The 21,019-nt window shown below is 43.5% G+C and overlaps 13 protein-coding genes across 13 annotated transcripts; 5 read left to right on the top strand and 8 right to left on the bottom strand.

Annotated features, from left to right (window-relative positions):
* Window positions 1-1,724: 1,724 nt before the first annotated feature.
* OGAPODRAFT_77799 (uncharacterized protein) lies at window positions 1,725-4,773 on the bottom strand (the record flags this gene model as incomplete). Its single annotated transcript, XM_018356378.1, has 3 exons — window positions 2,753-4,773; window positions 1,790-2,688; window positions 1,725-1,733 (listed from the first exon to the last, which is right to left on the bottom strand). The coding sequence occupies exons 1-3, from the start codon at window positions 3,942-3,944 to the stop codon at window positions 1,725-1,727; spliced, it is 2,100 nt and encodes a 699-aa protein (XP_018209415.1). The 5' UTR covers window positions 3,945-4,773.
* A 75-nt stretch (window positions 4,774-4,848) lies between these two features.
* OGAPODRAFT_102558 (uncharacterized protein) lies at window positions 4,849-5,847 on the bottom strand (the record flags this gene model as incomplete). Its single annotated transcript, XM_018353123.1, has 1 exon — window positions 4,849-5,847. One exon carries the CDS (start codon window positions 5,845-5,847, stop codon window positions 4,849-4,851), a length of 999 nt encoding a protein of 332 aa, XP_018209414.1.
* Window positions 5,848-5,970: 123 nt separating this feature from the next.
* Window positions 5,971-8,031, top strand: OGAPODRAFT_39805 (uncharacterized protein; the record flags this gene model as incomplete). The annotated part of the gene is made up of 1 exon (XM_018355385.1): window positions 5,971-8,031. A coding segment is annotated over one exon (2,061 nt), but the record flags the coding sequence as incomplete, so codon positions are not given.
* A 16-nt stretch (window positions 8,032-8,047) lies between these two features.
* On the bottom strand, window positions 8,048-9,370 carry OGAPODRAFT_102552 (polypeptide release factor; the record flags this gene model as incomplete). Its single annotated transcript, XM_018353122.1, has 1 exon — window positions 8,048-9,370. The coding sequence occupies one exon, from the start codon at window positions 9,368-9,370 to the stop codon at window positions 8,072-8,074; it is 1,299 nt and encodes a 432-aa protein (XP_018209412.1). The 3' UTR covers window positions 8,048-8,071.
* Window positions 9,371-9,622: 252 nt separating this feature from the next.
* Window positions 9,623-13,115, bottom strand: OGAPODRAFT_17227 (uncharacterized protein). The gene has a single exon (XM_018354981.1). It carries the CDS (start codon window positions 12,923-12,925, stop codon window positions 11,081-11,083), a length of 1,845 nt encoding a protein of 614 aa, XP_018209410.1. The 5' UTR covers window positions 12,926-13,115; the 3' UTR covers window positions 9,623-11,080.
* OGAPODRAFT_95472 (uncharacterized protein) lies at window positions 9,623-13,115 on the top strand. Its single transcript, XM_018357754.1, has one exon. The coding sequence runs from the start codon at window positions 9,639-9,641 to the stop codon at window positions 11,052-11,054; it is 1,416 nt and encodes a 471-aa protein (XP_018209411.1). The 5' UTR covers window positions 9,623-9,638; the 3' UTR covers window positions 11,055-13,115.
* A 121-nt stretch (window positions 13,116-13,236) lies between these two features.
* Window positions 13,237-13,852, bottom strand: OGAPODRAFT_102542 (uncharacterized protein; the record flags this gene model as incomplete). The annotated part of the gene is made up of 2 exons (XM_018353121.1): window positions 13,237-13,743; window positions 13,784-13,852. 2 exons carry the CDS (start codon window positions 13,847-13,849, stop codon window positions 13,243-13,245), a joined length of 567 nt encoding a protein of 188 aa, XP_018209409.1. The 3' UTR covers window positions 13,237-13,242.
* Window positions 13,853-14,861: 1,009 nt separating this feature from the next.
* Window positions 14,862-15,869, top strand: OGAPODRAFT_17224 (uncharacterized protein). Its single transcript, XM_018354980.1, has one exon. It carries the CDS (start codon window positions 14,885-14,887, stop codon window positions 15,815-15,817), a length of 933 nt encoding a protein of 310 aa, XP_018209408.1. The 5' UTR covers window positions 14,862-14,884; the 3' UTR covers window positions 15,818-15,869.
* On the bottom strand, window positions 14,862-16,428 carry OGAPODRAFT_95468 (uncharacterized protein; the record flags this gene model as incomplete). Its single annotated transcript, XM_018357753.1, has 1 exon — window positions 14,862-16,428. The coding sequence occupies one exon, from the start codon at window positions 16,426-16,428 to the stop codon at window positions 15,883-15,885; it is 546 nt and encodes a 181-aa protein (XP_018209407.1). The 3' UTR covers window positions 14,862-15,882.
* Window positions 16,429-16,471: 43 nt separating this feature from the next.
* Window positions 16,472-18,211, top strand: OGAPODRAFT_14433 (uncharacterized protein; the record flags this gene model as incomplete). Its single annotated transcript, XM_018353418.1, has 1 exon — window positions 16,472-18,211. The coding sequence occupies one exon, from the start codon at window positions 16,472-16,474 to the stop codon at window positions 18,209-18,211; it is 1,740 nt and encodes a 579-aa protein (XP_018209406.1).
* Window positions 18,212-18,250: 39 nt separating this feature from the next.
* OGAPODRAFT_14432 (uncharacterized protein) lies at window positions 18,251-18,954 on the bottom strand (the record flags this gene model as incomplete). The annotated part of the gene is made up of 2 exons (XM_018353417.1): window positions 18,251-18,290; window positions 18,353-18,954. The coding sequence occupies 2 exons, from the start codon at window positions 18,952-18,954 to the stop codon at window positions 18,251-18,253; spliced, it is 642 nt and encodes a 213-aa protein (XP_018209405.1).
* Window positions 18,955-19,173: 219 nt separating this feature from the next.
* OGAPODRAFT_77792 (uncharacterized protein) lies at window positions 19,174-20,957 on the top strand (the record flags this gene model as incomplete). The annotated part of the gene is made up of 1 exon (XM_018356377.1): window positions 19,174-20,957. One exon carries the CDS (start codon window positions 19,174-19,176, stop codon window positions 20,617-20,619), a length of 1,446 nt encoding a protein of 481 aa, XP_018209404.1. The 3' UTR covers window positions 20,620-20,957.
* OGAPODRAFT_102538 (mitochondrial import inner membrane translocase subunit Tim9) lies at window positions 19,415-21,017 on the bottom strand. Its single transcript, XM_018353120.1, has 2 exons — window positions 20,852-21,017; window positions 19,415-20,817 (listed from the first exon to the last, which is right to left on the bottom strand). Exons 1-2 carry the CDS (start codon window positions 20,927-20,929, stop codon window positions 20,626-20,628), a joined length of 270 nt encoding a protein of 89 aa, XP_018209403.1. The 5' UTR covers window positions 20,930-21,017; the 3' UTR covers window positions 19,415-20,625.
* Between the last annotated feature and the right edge of the window lie 2 nt (window positions 21,018-21,019).

Here is a 21,019-nt window from a genome sequence, read left to right as displayed (position 1 = left end):
AGTTCTGGCTCCTTAGTGTAGAAAATCTTGACGGGAAAAGTTCGTCCCTCAATGTGGAAAACAGGACAGTTTTCAAAGTAGTTGGAAAACTTCTGGGAATCCAGAGTGGCAGAAGTGACTATGAGCTTGAGACCACCCTTGCGTCTTATCACGGCCTCCCGTAACAGCGCAAAAAGCACATCTGTAGCAATCGTCCGCTCGTGAGCTTCGTCCAACATGATTACAGAGTACTTCATTAAGTCTGGATCCACCAGAGCTTCTCGTTGCAACATACCATCGGTCATGTATTTGATTATGGTCTTGTTGCTCGTGCAGTCCTCAAAACGGATAGTGTAACCAACCTCTTCGCCCACTTTACAGCCAACTTCTTGAGCAACTCTTTTTGCCACGCTGGTGGCAGCAACTCTCCTTGGCTGCGTACACGCAATGATCCCTTTAATGGAATAGCCCTCCTCTGCCAAATACTGTGTAATCTGGGTGGTCTTTCCGGAACCTGTTTCGCCAACAACGATGAGAAAATCGTTCTGCTGCACCAGCCGGAGAAGTTCATCTCTTTTTTGATAAACGGGTAAAGATTCTCGTTGTTGCTTGATACTCATGTTGGAACGGATTCCGTAAGATTGGTTTCTGGATTGGCGCTGCCACTCTTCGTATGCAGACTTTTTGATCTCGTTTATGTTGGGTCTTGTCATTTGGTTTAAAGGGTCGCCATTCATCCTCATCTTTTCCTCTAGCCTCTTGATGCGCTCTTCCTCTTTTTTTTGCTCCAGTTTCTTCGTCTTCGCCTCACTCATGAACTTCGATCCATACTGGGCAACTCTTGTCATGGAGCCTTCAGGATTTTTGGTAACAGTGAGAGCTGACTCATCCACGTCCAATTTGAAATTCTTTCCCTTCAGGAACGATGGCAGGCTTTTTGACACCTCAATTTCCACTTCTTCTTCCCCAGAATCCTGTTCTGGAACTTCATCCACCTCAGCATATGGATCTTCGCCGCCATTGTCCATCAGGGCAGTCTTTTTGATACCAAATGCATTGTTCATCTGTGTCAGCTCCCAGAGATCTGGGTCCTGTTTTCGCTTCTGTCCGCGTGGCTCTACCATTTCTGTCTCCAGAATCTCGACGCCTTTGCTCTGATCAATATTTTTCATAGAGAGGGAGATCTTTCCGTCATTCTGGACTTTTGTCACCTTGACGAAAACCTCTTGTCCGGTCTTCAAAGCCTCCCATGGGGATTCCAATCGTCGAGTCGAGATCTGTGAAATATGACAGAGCCCGTCTTTAGAGTTTTCCTCGCTTCTTATCGAGATAAATGCTCCAAAAGGCTTGATGCTTCGCACGCGACCCGTATAAATTTGACCCTCCTGGATCATAGTTGAAGAAATATCAAATCCACAAATATTTTTTATTTTCACAGCCTTGTTTGTGCTTGGGGCCCCGGTAACTTCTAGCACGAGACAGCATATGAGAGATCCATACAGGTGAATATAATACAACTTCTATGAAAACAGACTCTTGAAAGAAGTTTGCAAGCTGTACTTGCTAACGTCCTGCTCGTTTGTTGATCAGAGGCTATTAGATTTTCTACATCTGGGGAAGTTCTCCTTGCTCTGAAGTCGGTTGAAGTGGTAACAATAAAGTAGTATCCATGGCTCCGAATAGCACTATCTCCTTACTTCACTCTTATCTAATACCAAAGCCATAATTTATTGTGCACGTCCAATTCACCTAACCTACATCCGTATAGTCCCATAAATAATGTCTACGCATAAGCGCTTGCGTAACTCACACTGCTGTCGTGTGCTGAAGTGACAGAGCTGCTTTGTTTGTATCCCAGCCATTCCAGCTTCTTGTCCGAATTTTGTTCCATTAAAAGAAGTAGCACACTCAACGGTTTAGCTCCACATATTGTGTTCTCTGTCGCAGCCAGATAGTCCCGAAACGCCTTGTAGGATGTTTTCGAGGCGATTTTCATTGCCTCCTTGTCCAAAGCTTCAATACTCTTGTAGATTGGCAAAGCATCGGACTTTTTGAGTACGCTTGTTCCATACCTCAAATCCTGAATATCGGCAATCTTGCCCGAAGGCGTGTACAAAGTGTAGCCAAATCTGGATCCCCAATGGCAGAAATCTGTGCTTATTACAAACGCATTTTCGTGGTCTTGAAAGTATGGGGTCAGGTGCTCTGCCAGTTTTCTCTCAAACTTTTCGTCAGTGGCGCTGATCATGATAGGTATAATTTGGGGAATACTGCCTCGGGCTTTACTTGTCACACGGTACAAATATGGCATGTGCATTTCAAAGCTGTGCTCCTCCTCGTCCATTTCCTCGGACATCAATCTGAACATTTTGGGGTCTTTTGCTACCAGATCCTTTATCGTCTGCTTGTCCACGGGGACGTTGCCCAAAGGTGTCTCATAATAGTCGAAATTGCTTGTCATGACACATCCTCTAAAATAGACATGATGGGAGGGGCCCATTATAAATACCCTTTTGATTTCTGAAGCATCTAGAGCACTGTATGTTTGCGCAAGCGTCTCTCCGGCATAGGCATAGCCCGCATGAGGACCCACCAGAAGACGGGCGCCGGCAACAGGGCCTGATGCTTTTGAAAGCCACTTGTCCAGTTGTAACTCGAGGCGCAAAGCCGATCCCGTATACCAGGATCCTGCGTGGGTTGCTGGTCTTACTGACATAATAAAAAAAGGAGATAAGAAATTAGTATAAGTTAATTTATTTTTTCCATCACTTACTATTGTCAGCTCCTACTTCGTACGTGAGCTCCGAGTACGGTTTTGAAAATAAAGGTGGAGGATAAGGGTCGTTATTAGCAAACTCCATTTCCCGCCAGCTGTCAAATAAGTACTGCTGGCATTCTTTGCTAAATTCAATGACATCCTTTTGGTCAAAAGTTTCTCCTTTCTTGTAAGCATCCCACAATTTTTTGCGCTTGTCAGCAAGAACTCTTTCAAGCTGCTTGAATCGGAAATCAAACCACTCAGTGTAAAATTGGTCGTGAACAGAACGAGGGAGAATGCTAGGACGAACACTGGTCAGGCAACTGTTGTCCAAAATGGGAGCTGTCGGATAATAGCCAGCCACGGTGGCTATTCTATTTGAATTGGTATTTGGTTTTGTCGCTATGTGCCTGATGACCCTTGCCTGCAAGAGCGTACAGTACCCAGGACGAGCAATGTTTGGAATAACCAGTGGAGTCTCGTCACCTGTGATGATGACGGTCTCGCCGCCCTTATCTTGTGGACATTCCCACATGATTACACACGCTATTGATGTTGAATCATAGTGCTGCCCCAAGATCGATCCCACTTCTTCTGCCTTAAAAATGGGTTTCCCGTCCTCGTCTTTTTCAGGCTCAGGATAAAGCGGTGCGTCTAGAGGCATGTCAAAATCTGCCAGGGCAACATTCACATGATTGACATCATAGCCATACGTAGTTGTCACATCCATTCCAATCAACTGGGAAAAAATCTCTTTGAGTCGGGGGTGTTCATAGACAGACTTGGTAAAGGGAGCATGACCCTCTTCTGGATATCCAGCTATGTGGAAGTCGTGCCGGTTGGTCTTCAAGCTGAAGTCTGGGTTTGTCAAACGTGCATACTTTTTCACAATTTGGGGCTGGAATGCTTCCCATTTCATGATATCGATAGCTTCCTCGGTCAGCAAGGGGAACGGATAAGTAGCACCGAAGTTATTTATTGGTTTGGTGTGAGTTTTGGTGATTCCCAGGTCTTGAAGAGTGAAAGTTTTCGTGTTCTCAAAATACTCGTCTTTCCAGGCAAGATGCTTCTCGGGGTCAAACAGCTGGTTGGGGTTGAAATCAGGCTTACTTTTGATCTTATCCAAAATTGCCTGGACCTCCTTATCCAATGTTTCCTGAGGCACATCCATAGAATGTGCCCCTGTCAGGTAGTCTTCACAAATCATATTCTGCTCTTCAAAGGTTAGAATCTGTTGGTATTTATATCTTGTCGGCCAGCATGGAATCTGATATCATGTGCTCAAAATAGGAAATGCCGATTTGGACCGAATAAACTGATTTGGTAATGATAAAACTACATTTGATTTATTTTTTCAAAATAGGTTCACCACCGAGCTTGTCCGGATATGATTCCAAATGCAGAATTTACGATCGTTTCGCGAACGAATCGCCCGATAACTAGGGACAGAGCTTTTGAAAGAGCAAAAATTAGGCTGAGGCAACGCTCTGAGCTTATTAGATCAAGCGAGTTATTTATGGATATCGTCAAGACACTGGAATCCTGGAAACCAACCTCGACTGGCTCCTGGAGCAAAGTGCGCTGTTTAGCTCTAGGGTCTCCCATTGAAGAGGAGCAAGCTAATTTTCAGCTAGCGCTTCTATGCGAAATTAGTAGGCATTTGAATGTTGATACTGTGTCTCTGTACGATCCTGCTTTCACAAAAGACGACAAGCGTTTTTTGTCGTCAGAGTGCAGTTTTCAGATTGAGACATCTTTTGAGTCACAGAATATGGACTGTGTTCTGTTCTTCGTTCCGCATGCGCCAATTGACCTCTTGGAATCGCTTTTTTCCATCAAACCCAATTATATCTTGACTAATGATGTCTCCATTTACACAAACAAATTCTCAGACAAGGAGTATTTCGACAAATATCCGTTTTGTGCCACAGTGTGCAACTCCATTGAAACTAAGGTTGACGATGGTTTTACGGTAGTCAAGAGAAGAAACAAACACACAATCACTCGCAACGAAATTCCCCCTCCAAAAATCGCAGTGCTCTCTCACAAAATTAATCCTTACTCTACACGCCCTTGGGCACATTCCTTTAGCGATCTTTGTCTATATGCATTCAAGTCATAACAATACAGAAATTGTTTCTCTTCGTTCCTTCATGAAGCTCTTTTTTGGGAAAATTCGGTTTTTCGCTCACCCTTCGTTCCCATTGGTAGAGGTAGTATGCGAGTTTGTGCGACCGGTAGTGTCTAATGCACTCAAAACCAAGTGCCCTCATTAGCTCGGATAACCTGTTTTCGTCGAAATATCGAGAATTGACAACACATGGTAATGGTAGCACAAAAAATAAATAAGGTTTTTGCGAGTGTGGTTTCAAAAACTGAGTTATTCGGTGCATCATTTGACCCCTTAGGTGTGGATCCGGCACAAAATTCACAACTAGCGAGCATGAGATCAGATCAAACTGCTCAGCTGCGCTCTTGGGGAGAGGACGTTCCATAAAATCCTGCTCCAGTATATCCGGCTCCTGCGAATGAAGATCTATTTTCACTACTTTTGAAAAGAGCCCGCATGTCGATATGAAATTTCTCGAGTTCAAACATCCGATCTCAAGAGCTACGGCATTGTCTTTGTTGTAGCCTAGGTCTTTGAGCCATTCTACCAGCTTCTTGGACGAGTCGCCACCTCTCAGGGAGCTTTGGCCCTGGACAGACGCAGCTTGGTAGACTTCCAAACCCCCTCGTTTCTCTATTTCTCCTTCTATTTTTCCTAGCTCCTCACAAATCCGATCGAGTTGGAACGAGTTAGTGCTGATGACAGTTGACGGCGGAGGCTTGTTGACTACCAATGTTTCTATCGTATGAATTCTCGCTTGCTCAAATCGTTCAAACAGATCAGGGTTGTATTCTCTGATATATTTGGCTGGATCCGACTCGATTTTGCACTTCCATATCTTTTCCAATCTCTTGGTCAGTTGGTTTTTATTTTTGAGTAGCACATGGAATCTGCGGATCAGTTGGCGAGCCCTCAAAGGTTTCAATACTTTTTGTTTATTATGGGAGGGCAAAGCGCGCCTTCCTGCCATTAAGCCTTTCTTCTTATTTCTCGATAACATCGAAAAACGATATGCAACCTGAAAAAAAATTAAAAAAAAAATTATTTTAAACTCTAAAGTTTTGGCCCAGGTTTGATGGTGACTGCCGCACAGAAACTCATTTTGAAGCGAAGAAAGTTGCAGAAGCAGCGTCATAAAAGGCGGAAAGTTGGATCTGGCAGTGCTGTTCCCAAGAAATCCCAAACAGCGGCTGCCAACGAGCTGAGATGGAAGCCAGTGGAGATCCCAGATACCCTAGATGATTACGAGGGATTTTATGGGCTCGAGGAAATCGATGGTGTTCATGTCAAAATGGAAGATGGACAAGTCAAATTTGTTGTTAAAGATGAAAATAAACTTGTCAAGGAAGCAGAAAAGCCCGATAATACTGATAACCAAGAAGAGGATGCAGAAGATTCTGAAAGCGAAGAGAATGACAATGAGCAGCAACAAAATGAGTCTGAGGAGAATGATGAAAAAGAAGAGTTTTCTGAGAATGAAAAGGAATTGAAGACGAACGTGTTTGCGGCTTTGAAGGAGGACCTGCCAGAGGATGTGGATCTGCCCGAATGGAGTTCCCTTAACCTTTCTGCTAGCACCTTGCAAGGATTACAGAAGCTTGGATTCCAAAAGCCTACCGAAATCCAAAGATCCACCATTCCACTTGCTATGGATGGGAAGGACGTTATCGGTAAAGCCATAACTGGTTCTGGTAAGACATTGGCGTATGGTATACCAATCCTTGAGAAAGCTTTGAGCAATAAACAAGAACATCTGAGCGGGATAATCTTTACTCCAACCAGAGAACTAGCTAACCAAGTGATGAAGCATTTGCAGGAACTGTTCAAATATACTCCGTTTCATGACAAAGCGGTCATTTCTCTTACTGGTGGTCTCTCTATTCAGAAGCAGGAGAGATTATTGGGATACAAACCGCGGGTGGTTATTGCCACCCCAGGGCGCTTTTTGGAAATACTTGAAAAGAAGACCGAAAATGCAGTGCAACTTGCGTCTGCTGACATTTTAGTTTGCGACGAAGCTGACCGATTACTTCAGGATGGGCACTTTGATGAATTGGGTAAGATCCTGGAAATTCTCCACAACCACCGCCCAAAAGCTCGGGGCCAGAAGTTCCAGTCTCTAGTTTTCTCGGCTACCTTTTCTCAAGATCTTTTTGGGAAACTGGAGAAAGCCAAAAAGCATGCTTTTGACAGCGAACAAGCCATCGTCAAGATGCTTTCTAAGCATTTGAAATTCCGCTCCAAACCAGAATATGTGGATGTTAATCCTACAGAGATTGTGGCTCATAGCATCACAGAAGCAATGATCCCATGTGGAGCTCAGGAGAGGGATCTCATGCTGTACTATTTCCTTACCATGTTTCCTGGTGTCACGTTGGTATTTGCCAACGCTATTGACTCAGTCAAGAGACTAGCCCCAATGTTGAACAACTTAGGAATCCCCACCGTGTCGCTACATTCTTCGATGGTACAAAAACAACGTCTGAGATCTCTTGAACGTTTCAAGGCCAACTCAGAAAAAGCTATCAAGGAAAAGAAGTCTTCCGTGCTGATTGCATCGGATGTTGCTGCCAGAGGGTTAGATATTCCGGGAATCCACCACGTGGTGCATTATCACATCCCTCGTACAGCAGACACCTACATTCACCGCTCAGGAAGAACAGCAAGAGCGGGACGCGAAGGTGTTTCAGTGATACTTTGCTCTCCAAATGAGGCTTCTGGTCCACTAAAGCAGCTCAGAAAAACTGTTGCTAACAAGGAAGTTGACGATTTGAGAACGCTACCACTTGAAATGGACATTTTAGACCAGCTCCGTGAAAGACTCGAGTTGAGTGCTAAATTGGCTCAGGCAGAGCTCAATAGTCAGATTGTGAACAAAGAGAAAACGTGGATTGAAAAAGCTGCAGACGATCTGGGAATCGAGGACCTAAGCGATTTGGAGGAGGATGATTTCCTCAAAAGAGATAGAAAGCGGAAAGAGGGCAAGCAATTGACCAAGCAGGACGCAAAAAGCTACAGAGCGCAGTTGAAACACCTACTGAGCCAGCCTCTGAGAAAAAGCGGAAGACGGTCGTATATTGCTGGAGGCCTGACCAATATTGCGGATCTCCTTGCCAGAGGGGGCGACTCGAATATCTTGGGATACCATCAGAAAGATGCACTGGAGGTGCTGAAGAAAAAGAAGAAATAAAGTGCATATAATAATCAATTACAACCCTGCATCATTAGTCACTATAAAATTCGTCCTCGTCGTCAGAAACCAGTTGTTCGAAATTGACCTTGTATCTCAGCAAGGCACCAATTCCACCAAAGCCCTTCACGAACTGCGCTCCTTCGGAAGATCTATCGGTGACAAACTCAAGCGTTGCACCGTAGTTCTTGTAATTTTCAGCCAGCCACTCCAGGAATGGCATCTCGTCAACAATCTCCATCTCCTGGCCCGACTTGTCAAACATGTAACTTTTATCTTCCTGCGATGGCGAGGCATGTGCAATCACTTCATTTCCTTCCGAGTCTTTGAGTGTGTATCTGACGGTGTCGAGACCTTCGTAGACAATAACGATTTCACAGGCTCCCAGGTCAAGTGCTTTGAGAGTATCCTCGATTCCGTAACAGAATTTGCCAGTGTCTTGTGAAATTTCGTCAAAGTATTGTGTGATCAGCTTTTTCTCCTGGACGAATTTGACATTGGACAGAGTTTCAGCCGAGAGCTCGATTGCCTGGTTGAATCCGTTTTCTCCTCCGTAAGAAATGTCGACCAGTTTCAAGATCTTAGCTTGCAGCCTCTGATCGAACATGTCAGATCTACTCAGCTCCGTCTTGAAATCGGCACTACCTGCCAAAATCAATCCGGCAACGTTGACCTTGTCTCCGGTGATGAAATTCTGAACAGCCACCTCGGCCACCTTTCTAACATAATTGTGTCTTTTTTCATCTCTCAATCTCGAGAAACGCAATGCAGATTGACCACCTCTTCCGTGCTTCTTTGGAAGGTCGACTGTGAATTTGTGCAACACTTCTCTGGTGTTGCCACAGAGCGTACCAAACAAAGCTCCGTTACCGTCCATGACAATGAACCCGAATCTATCGTCACTCTCCAACAACTCAGAAAGCGCCTCGGTATGGAACTTGTTGTCGCACAGGTACAAAGACGTATTAATGGGCTTGAAAGGCTCGAAACCAATGGTCAATTTCTTCTCTTTACCTTGTTCGGTGATAACTTCACCACAGTAGATAACCAGTCCGTTTTTAGGAACAGAGCTGTAAAGTTTCAATTTTTGCTGGGTCGACGTGATGGCAGAAAGCACAGAAAGTCTGTTGACACGCGATTTAATATTGGAGGCTGTACCATATTCATCGGTCAACATTTTTTGAATCATAGGGATTTGGCCCTTTGGAGGAATGATCAAAGAAATCATAGAGGTACCGTTACCTCTCGCTTTCTCAAGAGACTTGATCAGTTTCTTGACCTTCCACATTTGGACGTTCTTCTCGGCTTCATCTTCCGTGATTGCTGGCGCCATGTTGGAATAAAAATGTACAATATTAGTTTTGCTTGACGAAAATTTTTCATACTGCGTCGATCGTTGGCTAGACTCGCACCCGAAGCCTTGATAGGGGGGTTCGCGGCTGTTTCAGATGCAGGAAACGAGCCCTGATCAATAACAGTGTGTCTAGTTTGCTATCACTCCACCTCCAATGCTCTCCAGGAATCGGTGCCTGCGCGCATCCAGATGGCTGCTCTGCGTCGATCGACTCTAAAAGTTTTGTTTCCCAAATCTCTTTTCACCCATGTCTGAACCTACTTCTGTTCCTGTGTCCACTCCTGCAGATAAACAGCTTTCTAATAAGGAGCTCAAAGAGCTCAAAAAGAAAGAAAAGGCCGCCAAGCGTGCGGCTGCCAAAGGTGGCTCCTCCGGTTCTGAGTCCGCGTCGACAAAACAGAAAGAGTCAAAAGATTCTAATGGTAAACCTCCAACAGCCACACACATCAAAAAGCAGCTGAATTCCGCCAAAATCATTGAGTCCGACCGTAAAGTGCCTACGATGTTTGGACACCTGGAGACCAGAGAACAGCGTATTTCTTCGTCTCCCCAGATAGCTAGTATTGTTCATCCGAAAATCCTGGCACTCACGCTTAAAATCTCTACCTACAAAATCGTGGGCTCCACTGCCCGCTGCCAGGCCATGCTTGAGGCATTTAAGGACGTTATTTTATCATACCAAACTCCAGACAATGCTTCGCTGCAGCGAAATCTCACGTCTCACCTGTCTCATCAAATTGAGTATTTGAAGACAGGCAGGCCTCTCAGTATTTCAATGGGAAATGCAATCAGATGGCTCAAACAGCGGATCTCCATTATACCCATTGACTTGAGCGATGAGGTTGCCAAAAACCAGGTAATCGAAGAAATTGATCTCTACATCCAAGAAAAAATTCTCTACTCGGATAAGGTTATCACCCAATTTGCATCCACTCACATCCATGACGGCTCAAAACTTCTTACCTATGGACATTCGGAGGTGCTAAAAAAGCTGTTCAAATACTGCGCTGTGGAGGAAAACAAGTCCTTTGATATTTACATCATCGACTCAAAACCTTTATTCGAGGGTAAGAAATTGGCCAGAGAATTATCTGCTGTTCCGAATATCAAATGTCACTATAATCTTATCAACTCGTTATCCACGATATTAGAAAGATCTGACATAGACTTTTGTTTCCTAGGTGCTCACTCGATGCTCTCCAACGGCAGACTGTATTCACGCGTCGGAACTGCTATGATTGCGATGGCGTCTAAGAATAAGAATATTCCTGTGTTGGTGTGCTGCGAATCCATGAAGTTCAGCGATAAGGTTCAGTTGGATTCTGTTACTCTCAATGAGCTCGGTGATTCGGAAGATGTCATCAATACCAAACCATTCGTGAAAACGGGATCGAATTTGAATCAATTTTTGATCTCCTTGCAGAACAAGGAGCCCAAGAAGCCACAGCAGCAAGGTACCAAGAAGGAAAAAAAGGAACTTCAGCTAGCAGATAGTGAATCGCCCGTGCTGAACAACTGGAAAGAGCTTAAACCTCTCAATATCCTGAATGTTTTATATGATCTGACCCCTCCAGAATATATTCAGAAAGTCATTACGGAGCTAGGCGCTCTACCACCATCCTCTGTGCCAGTCATTTTGAGAGAATATAAAACAAATGCATGATCATTGTGTAATGAATATTAATCGAGTCACTTTATTTGAACACTTTTCAGTTCTTCGTCCTCCCCTAGCTTCAATTTCTCCACGTATGTTTCCAATTTCTTCCAATGCTGTTGCCTCAAATCCTTCTGGTTCTTCTCTTCTTTGGTCTGCTCCTCATATAATATACAACATCTATCATAAACGATTGGGTTAGTATCCATGAAAATTTTAAGAGCGTTGTAGGCAAGGGATGAGATTGTACGATTCCAATTGTTGGGTTCGTCATAATTGAAGTCCATAGACGGTTGTTGTTGTTGCTCGATTGCATCCAGTTCTGGTTGGGCCAGATCAAATAAGGCAGGGAAAATAATGGGCAGAATACTCTCTGCATTTTCAGTGACAAGTGAAACGAAGTACTCGTTATTAAAATAACAAAGCACTTTTTCGCTGACCTGGAAATGAGGCGATGATATGCATTTTGCTAGTTGAGCAAAAAGAGGGATTTCAATCCTCTGGAATTCCTGAGAGTCAATTATCTCAAAAATGTCTTCAATCTCGTTCAAAAACATCAGTTCCTTAGGAGAGTTAATCTTTGGCCAGTAGCGTAATAATCCCATGATCACCTCCTCGGTCAAACTGGGATCCTTTTCCAGAAACTGCAAAATACAATAAGCCAGCTGGGGATGGTATAAAGACAAGCACCTGGCCTTATGCAAAGGTATCAAAACTCTAATCAAGAAGACTTTATGCTCCTCTTTCAATGGAAGAGCGAATCCGTTAATGATGGAGCCTAAAATTTCCAGCAACTCAGATATTCCGTTGAACCTGCCAGTCTCGTAAACAAAGTTGAGGAATATGTTGCTTATAGACTTCCTGATAAATGATCTCAGGCTCAAAAACTTTCCATATATTCTGTGCAAAGTAGTTTTTAGGCAGTCTCTTTCTCTATTGTCCTCGCTATCAAACAACTCAAGCAAAGTGAGCACAAATTTGTGATCAATGTAAGGTTTAGCAACTGAGTTGTTGAAATCCGGACTTTCCACGAACCTTAGGAAGAACTCATACACCATTTGCATATGAGGCCAGGCAAGCTCATACACGGGTTCATCTTCGTCAGGGTCATATATCTCCCCGACAGGATTCACAGGAGGAGGTATAGGCCTAAAAATGTTGATCTTAAACATGTCGACAACATGCTCGTACATCTCTGGGGTGAATGTCATTCTCGTAGTACTTATGAAAGACGTTAACTCGTGTAAAGTAAGCCTTTTCAATTCTTTGCCTTGTATATCGGAGGAAGGGTCGTAGAAGTCGAACATAATCTTACACTGGTCAACCTTTTGAATGAAAAGTTCAACATGGTACTCTGGATCAACTTCATCGAAACTTGCCAATTTTTCGAAAGGTCGTTGGTCAACGGTTGGCTCAAATCTTGAAGAGGAATGTCTTTGAGGGGTCTTAGGTTTCAAACCGATATCATCTTTCGGAATCTTGTCGAAAGCCAGTGAATGGTGAGATGTATGCAATTTGGATATTTCTAGTTCTGGAGACACAACATCGTCGCCTCTAGTCGATCCAGAGGCTGTGACAGGTGTTGGTGTTTGTATCTGTGGAGCTTGGGATTGCAAGACCGACTTGCTGGATGATGTTGAAGAAGGGGAACCTGCCAAAGAGTTGTCTACTGCCGAATGTATCGACGACTGTTCTGAAGACCCGGATTGGGATTTTTTCAGCGGAATTGCTCCTATGCTGGAAGAAGTGGAACTTGACAGCGAACTTGAGGACTTTTGTTTTTCCGGCTTCTTATTGATTTCTTCCTTTTTATCCTTCTTCTTTTCTCCCTTGGCAGATCCGGCTTTAGACCTGAATCTTTGTTTGAATCCTTTCATCATTTTGAGAGCTTGATATATAGTAAATTGCGATTACACAGGATGAGGCTTTTTGTTACGTACAACCGAATCAGAGTAACTTGAAGCCAAAACCGATTGAGTGAGGGCAATTCTTACAAAAGATGCACTAATGGATTGCCTCTTCGTGTAATGTGCTAGGGTTGATGACTATGCCTTATTTATTTGAAACGAATCGCTCTTGTTAAATGTGGGAAAAAAGAAAACAATTCGTTCACTCGCCACAATTGGCCAGCAGTCAGAAAAAAACTACAAGAATCTATGCATCGCCACACGACATCATGTTTGTTGTATGTAGCAACTCACTGTCCACTGTGCTCAACCTTGGCGTTGGACATTTGGTTTTCAATGCTAAGATAACAATTCCATACTATGCTTATGAGGTTGACTGTCAACAAGCGGTATCTCACGGGAGTGAACCAAAAGTTGAGTGTCTGGAAAAGAGGCCACACTTTCCAATTATTAATTAGCGTATCAAGGTAAACCTCGCGTAATTTAGCCTTGATTTCGGGAATTCCGTATCCCTCCATGAGAGTAATGCAACTGTAATAAAGTGGAATGCCAATTGGGGCCCAGACCAACTGGTCGAACGAAACCCTTGCTATCGTGTCGTATAGTCTCTTCGGCTGCCATGGGAGCGGGAACTTTATCGTGTCTACAAACTTGTATAGCCTGTTTCCAATTGGGCCAAACACGGCGCCTCCGTAGATAACTGCTCTCATAGTTCGAAGGTAATCATATTTTGCCTTTGGGTCTTGAGGAAAGCATATTTGGGCAAGTGCATCACCAGTACCAAATAAGAACTGCTGTTAGTTGTGATCAGAATATGAATACTCTACTTACTCCTGTGGATATCATATTTGCCATTAAAGGCCGCCGTGCAAAGAGCGTTTTGTATCCAGTGATCATATGTAGATTGCCTGAGGCGAAAATTTTCTTATCTGACGAAATTTAAAATATAGCGTTTTATTAAATGAGCAATAAAGCAACAATTACCTTTTGCTAAACACCCAAGCCCCCAGGCCTTATTCATATGAGGCAAAGAAATCAAATCTATAATGTATTGGCTTTTAGGCGATCACTCTCTTCTAGTCGTCAGTTTCTGCTATCTGAATTATTTCCATTTTTGGAATAGAGCATATATATACCTGTTTCAGAAGGTAGCAGGAGGTTTCAATAAATAAGGTATCTATTGGGCTGGACTACAAAGCAGAACGAGTACGTATGATTGATAAGCCGGGCGCGCTTTTCAGGCATAAGTACAGGTATTGCGGAACCACGCATCACTTTGGGCGTGTGTAGCTGGTAGTGCCGACAATTTCTATCGAGCATACCTCAACACCTTCAAGGCCATATTGTATGCCACATCTGCAGGCTCAAATAGCTTACCGCATGTAAGTTTTAGTTGTCTCTGAAAAGTCCCTGATTCCCCACGCTATTCACGCTTCCTGTTTAGTACATGACAAATTTCCTTTTTGAGAAAAATAAGATTGACGAAGACCTCAGTTTTCACGATATTTGGCTATCAATTGCCAGACTCAACGGCCTGTGACGTTTGTAGCACCCAATGGGAACCACTTGACCTAAAAGGACCAGTAGTTGAGTGGTGGTTTCCTGTAAATCACCAGTACAGCCCCGTTTTCTGGTCGTGCACTGAGCCCCAAAAAGACTGGGAGCGATAGGATGGCAAGCTATGAACACCTGTTCTTCAAGCTACCGGGCCGTGGAAAAGGTCAGATTGGAGGCCTGGTAAGTAGATCTATCCCTAGTCATAACGAGAATTGATGGTAGCCGGAATCATCTAGCAATTTGCCCGATTTGGGCCATTTTACTGAGCAAACATGATCGATTGTAAAATTCCCAGAAAGGCAATGTCGCCAGCTATTTAAGGAGTTAAATTTCACCATAAGAAAAAAAAGCTGCCCAGCTAAAGTATTTCCAAACATGCACAGAACCTACTCTCTCAGATCAAGCAGGGCTCCAACAGCCTCTGACTTGCAAAACCCAATCCCTGTTCCACCGTCTTCTACCAAGACTAATAGATTCTTTGGTAAGGGCTCCATTACCAACTCCATCAGAAGATCTGCTGCTGGTTCGTTTGGTCCAGAACTCGCCAAGAAGCTTGCACAGCTTGTCAAAATGGAGAAAAATGTCATGAGAGCCATTGAGTTGTCTTCCAAGGAAAGAAAGGCGGCCGCCAAGCAGCTTTCCCTCTGGGGTGCAGACAATGAGGACGACGTCAGTGACATCACAGACAAATTGGGCGTCCTGATCTACGAGATTGGTGAACTGGACGATCAGTTCATTGACAGATACGATCAATATAGAATTACCCTCAAAAGCATCAGAGACATTGAGGGCTCCGTCCAGCCATCGAGAGACCGGAAACAAAAGATCACTGATCAAATTGCTTACCTGAAGTACAAGGACCCACAGTCCCCAAAGATTGTGATCTTGGAACAGGAATTGGTCAGGGCCGAGGCAGAGTCGCTTGTGGCTGAGGCACAGCTTTCCAACATCACCAGAGAGAAATTGAAGGCTTCCTTCTCTTACCACTTCGACTCGATCAGAGAACACTCTGAGAAATTAGCTCTGATTGCTGGTTATGGTAAGGCTCTTTTGGAATTGCTTGACGACTCTCCAGTGACTCCAGGTGAGACCAGACCATCGTACGATGGCTACGAGGCATCCAAGCAAATCATCATCGATTGCGAGAATGCCCTTGCCTCTTGGACCTACGAGACCGCCCAAGTCAAGCCAACCTTGAGTTTCAAGGCTACTGATGGTGAAATATACGATGATGACTTGGCCGAGGATGTTCAAAACATGCATGTGACTGAGCAAGAATGGGCCGAGCCTGAAAAGCAAGCCGCCTAAGTGTTCGTGGGATTTATTTCTGTCTGTAATGTTAAACTGATTTTGAATCGTGCTTAGTGATTTGCTCATTTCGTAGTAGCGTGCACGTAGATGCTAAGTGGAACCGGAATGATCTGAGGATTTCGGTACTTAACTTTTATCGATTTACGATCTTCCTCCTCACCCAATAGTGGATCATCCATTTCGTCCCTTTTGAACACCACGTCTTTGACTAGAAGCCAGGATTGGCCCAGGTTATGCCCCAAAGACTCGTATCGCAAATATTGACGCAGTTCCTCGATCTCTTCGACTGTTATTTCCAAATAGCATTTCCAGTCGTCTGTTGTGAGCGGGATCCGACACTTGCCATCGCTGACAGGTTTAGATATGGATCTTATGTGATCTGCTGAGTATTCAAATAAGATACGCATCAGAATGGGTTTGATATCTTCATATAGCCGTCGAAGGTCTTTATTTGATAAGGTAATTCGCATAACTTTCGAGAGGTTAAGAGTTGCCTGGTGTGTGTGAAGCTTGCTGATGTTCTTCTGGATCTCCTTCCGATTCACGTAAGTTTTAACTGGAACCACCATTCGCGGGCTCAACTTTATATACGACGTTATTGGTGCCATACTGAAAATATAGTACGAAATTAATTTTATCAAATAATTCAACATGTCTAGTGATGGATTTACATCCATAATATCCATGTTTTACGCCGTTTTTCATCCCACAGAGGGAACCAAGGTTGTCTGTCAGGTTCCAAGTGGGTCAATAGTGCCCGCAGATAAAAGCAAAGACTCGTCCACGCTGGCTGCTCCCTTGTTCGATTTCGATTCTATCAAAAACTATGTGATCCCAAAACCAGCACTTTGTAACAAATTGGTGACTTTCAAAATCAGCAGCTACCGTGTGGTAGGCTTTCCTGTCAACATATATGCGTCTCACTATGCCCGTAACTCTTTCAGCTTCAATCTGTGTTTTGTTTTCAAATACGAAGATGATACCACCCCCTACGAAGGACATGTCAAAAGATTGGGACGTATGTTTCGCGCACTGGAGGAGCAATCGCAAATGCTGTCCAAAGCGGATAAGAACCATGAGGATTTTTTCAAGCCGCAAAAGGAATTGGAGCCCAAGACCTGGTCCAAGACTTCAAATTATATTCGAATAATACAAGATGAAGACGTCGGCGACGAAGTGACATTCTCCAATCAAAATATAAAACATTCAGAGTCCAGCGGCCCAATTCTTGCATCTATAGAAAGCTTAGTCCAGCAAATCTACCAGGACCTGAACAATTACTCTGAATGCCTCATTCCCATAGACTCTGCAAACTCTGTCGATATCAAATTGTTTCCCATTTTGCCGCCACCCCCCGAACTGAATGCTTATGATGTTCCTATAGCAACAGTGAAATTAGAGACGATGGTGGATCCACTGTGGGACCCGACGATGGTGAGAATCCTACCTTTTATCAATGGTATTAACTCTATTAAAAGAATTAGCATTCTAGCAGATGCAGATTACGAACTGACAAGACAGTGTATCCAGCACCTGATCCACTTCAGATCCGTTGCGGTTCTCGATGTTTTTCAGTTCTCCAATTGTTACGCTCCTACCTCGCAGATATGCAACTTTTTGCGCGACCCAATGATGGCTTCTGAATGTCAAGGATACGTGATCTCATCCACTGGAACATTTGGCAATCTGCCTCTCCAAAGAAGACAAGATTTAGGGTCGAATCCAGATATGGAGAATGCAAGCACACATTCTTCTTTATTGGGCACTGAAAGGTCTCATGATGGTCAACAATCTTTTTCACCCAAAACTAGCTCTTATCAGAATCATAAGTCGACGCAAAAGACTATGTTCGTTCCGTTGCCTTCAAAGGCGACTCTATTCTATCTCTATTGTTGTATGAATCAAAATCTTACCCTGCGTCAATGGCATTTAGAAAACAGCAAGCTTTTGACTCACATTGATATCAGAAGATTCGTTACCTTTGGTGTGCTCAGGGGAATTATTTACAGGGTGCGAACTTATCCTGTGTCCAACAAGTTCTCGACATCCATAGACTTTGGCACATTGTATACAAGTTACAATGATGCTGCAAACCCTAAGAAACCCAATTACAATGTTTCTGTGCTGCCTGTCACCAAGAATATCAGAAAATACAGCAACGATTACGACGATGACGACAAGCTCATCGAGGCAGCAGAGAACAATGACAAATTTCTGGACCTGACAGGCCTCAAGTCCGAGCGTCTAAGGAAACAACAAGAGATAAAGCTTTCTCGCTTGCTGAAGAAATGTCGGGATTTCGATATGATTTGCACGGAAATGAGCCTTCCTAAAAAGGAGGTTGTCGAAATCCTTACGAAAATGGGCGATTGGAGCGTCATCAATTCGTAAATTCATTATAAGCGGTCAATGTCTTCATCTGCTTTTGTCTTATGAAACTCTTGGAGTTTTTGGTCTCTCTTGTAGCAGGCTATTCTAATTTTCATAAGTGTATCTTCCACAAGCTCAGATTTTTGGATTGGAGCCCCGCACTCAGGGCAGTCAGACGAGTTGTAATTAGCGAGCGATGTTTTGTCGTATGTGTGTCCACACTTTTTGTTTTTGACCGGACTTTTCATTATCAAGCGAGAAATCGGACAAGTTAAATTCACTTTACCACCACCTATTTCTATTTCATCATCATCTTCTTGATCGTTGAAAGGTATAGGCTCGGTTGGATTGATGGCAACAAAAAGCTTTTTATCAATTTCAGTCGTCTCTGCCTTCACTAATTGCTCATTGACAGAAGCAGATTCACTCACATTCGAGGATAAAATCTCTTTATAAAGATCATGCACTTGTGACGGTACAGCCTCCATATGCGCATAACGTTCAAGGTCTTCTAAACCAAGCTCCTGCTCATGACGGTCTAGGATTTCCGTACGTGTTTTTTGAAAGGCAGCGAGATATGTGGCCTGGCGTCGTCGAGTTTCATTTAACTTCTCTAAAACGCGCTTACCTCGCAGCAGAACGGGATCTTCTTTGTATTTTAGTTTCTTGGTATTCTCATAGTCCTCCATCATTACATTACCTTTTGACACTTGCTGAATTTCTTGCTCCGCCTGATTATCAATATATTCAAAAAGTGTCTCCATCAAGGCGCTGCGTGTCTCCTTAATTACGGCATCTATCGTCTTCGCAGGATTCAGTTGACGCAATTCAGATTTGAACTTTTTGGTCAATGGATAGTAAGCGGGCAGCTGAAAAAGTGCTTCAGAAGATTCAGATGGAGGGTTTGGCAATAATTCGTTTTCTCGCTCTCTTTTCATTGAAAATAAAAAAACATCAAAAAAATATCAACATTTTATACACTAATGTCTCAGGAGCCGGACTCATCATCTCATGTAACTGCTTTGCAGAAGATAGTCACTTTGCAGCATATCCACTCTTTATACCTTGCAGCGCAACAATCGCAACCTCCTCGCAAAGATATCTCATTCAATATTTTACAGCTTCAAGCGATGATAAACAATAATCCATTGATAAATCCAGATTTTGACATTTTAGACATTAAAGGGTCTTTGAATGCAATAAAACAGAAGAGACAGAATGGTGAAACATTCCAAGACATCCTAACTCCTGGGCAGATTGTGCAAGTGATTTCAGAGAGTCTTTCTCTGGATAGCATCAATGACCAAGTGATATCTCAAGTTCCCAAGAGCACGATATTTCGTCTATCAAATAAGATCGACATTTCTTTGGTGAAAGACAGGTTGATAAAGATACTAAATAGCTACAAAAATACGACACTTGGGGAAATCACAAGCTTGGAGCTGAAATATAAGAATAAGAAAAAGGAAATAGAGCAGATCGAAAGCGGGAGCGTCGAGGATTCAAAGCTCATTGCTGAGGTTTCTCAGAATTCGAAGATACAACAACCGAATAGTGTCACAAAGGGTGCAGAAGATGTACAGGAAGCCACCCAACAGGAACTAGTCAATATGGTGAAGGAAAAACTTGAGTCAGACGAGGGTAAGGAAATCACAAAGGTACTTCAAGATCTTTCGGATAACCAGAAGAAAGACGGCCAGATTGTTTTAGATGAAGAACAGTTGGAGAAAACTTTGGAAATGGCCAAAGGTGACGCACAAGAACCCGAAGAGGGCGTGACGCATAATGACGCAGACAAAGAGATCGATGAAGTTGCGGAGCCCGAGGCAGAATCAGCGGCTCAATCTCAGCCGGTCACTTCTTTGGAAAAAAGCAAAACAGAGTTATCGGAAACTCATGCCGAACCTCAAGAAGGCCCAGCTTCAACCTCAGAGTCGAATGTAGAATCCCAACCCCAAACGAAATTGGAATCCAAGTCGGCTTCTAAAGAAATACCATCGCCAACTCCAGAACCTGCTACACCATCTACGCCAGCAAGTGGAGATGAAGAACGTGGGAGCAAGCGACGCGGATCCGAAAGCGTCCCCCCTGGTTGTACTAAGCGCTTCAATGCTCTGTCTGCACAACTTCTCACACAGATATCATCCAACCGGTTTGCGTCTATGTTCATGCAACCAGTGAATGAAAACGAAGAGCCCAACTACTACAAGCTAATACGGCATCCCGTGGACATTAAGAGTTTGGGTAAAGCTATTAGGACGGGTGAAATAAAGTCATTCGACGAGTTGGAATTTGAGCTTCAACTGATGTTCAGCAACGCAATTATGTACAACGATATGAATCAGACAGAAACTTACAAATGGACGATTGAAATGATGGAAGAAACGCAAAACTTGTTGAGCCTATTCCGGGAATCATCCAGCAATTAAAGCTCATTAATTGCCGCCTCTCATCTGGTTCATCAACATCTGGTTCTGTTCCTGGAATCTTAAACCAACTCTTTCGGAGTGCTTGAGGAACTTTTCAGCGCACTTGTTCAAACATGTTTCTTCTCTAGAGCTAAGTTTGTTGGAGGTGAAGTCGTTGACGCAATCATTAAAACATCTGTCCACCAAACTGGTGTAGAGCTGCAATGTTAGTTTTCAGAAGGCGTTCACTTACTCTCATGAAGTCATTCATTTGCTTCTGCTCCACAATTTTCTGGAATTCTTGCTGTTCTTTATAGTTGAGTTGATCCATGGTGTATCAAAAATAAACTAATGAATTATCGAAAAATTTTCAACATTTCCCTGAATAATAATCAACATGTATAAATCTTATGGAGAAAGG

This window comes from Ogataea polymorpha (assembly GCF_001664045.1).
Source record: "Ogataea polymorpha strain NCYC 495 leu1.1 chromosome Unknown OGAPOscaffold_6, whole genome shotgun sequence".
NCBI classification, from domain to species: domain Eukaryota; kingdom Fungi; phylum Ascomycota; class Pichiomycetes; order Pichiales; family Pichiaceae; genus Ogataea; species Ogataea polymorpha.
The sequence above is the reverse complement of the archived record's forward strand: the minus strand, read 5'-3'. Positions and strand labels throughout refer to the sequence as shown.

Excerpts from the sequence above, each read along its gene's own strand:
- OGAPODRAFT_95472 (XM_018357754.1), top strand. The coding sequence starts at position 9,639 with ATGTCTGAACCTACTTCTGTTCCTGTGTCCACTCCTGCAGATAAACAG.
- OGAPODRAFT_17227 (XM_018354981.1), bottom strand. The coding sequence starts at position 12,925 with ATGATGAAAGGATTCAAACAAAGATTCAGGTCTAAAGCCGGATCTGCC.
- OGAPODRAFT_17224 (XM_018354980.1), top strand. The coding sequence starts at position 14,885 with ATGCACAGAACCTACTCTCTCAGATCAAGCAGGGCTCCAACAGCCTCT.
- OGAPODRAFT_102538 (XM_018353120.1), bottom strand. The coding sequence starts at position 20,929 with ATGGATCAACTCAACTATAAAGAACAGCAAGAATTCCAGAAAATTGTG. Across the intron at positions 20,818-20,851 it reads AAATGAATGACTTCATGAGA|CTCTACACCAGTTTGGTGGA; the intron begins GTAAGTGAACGC and ends CTAACATTGCAG.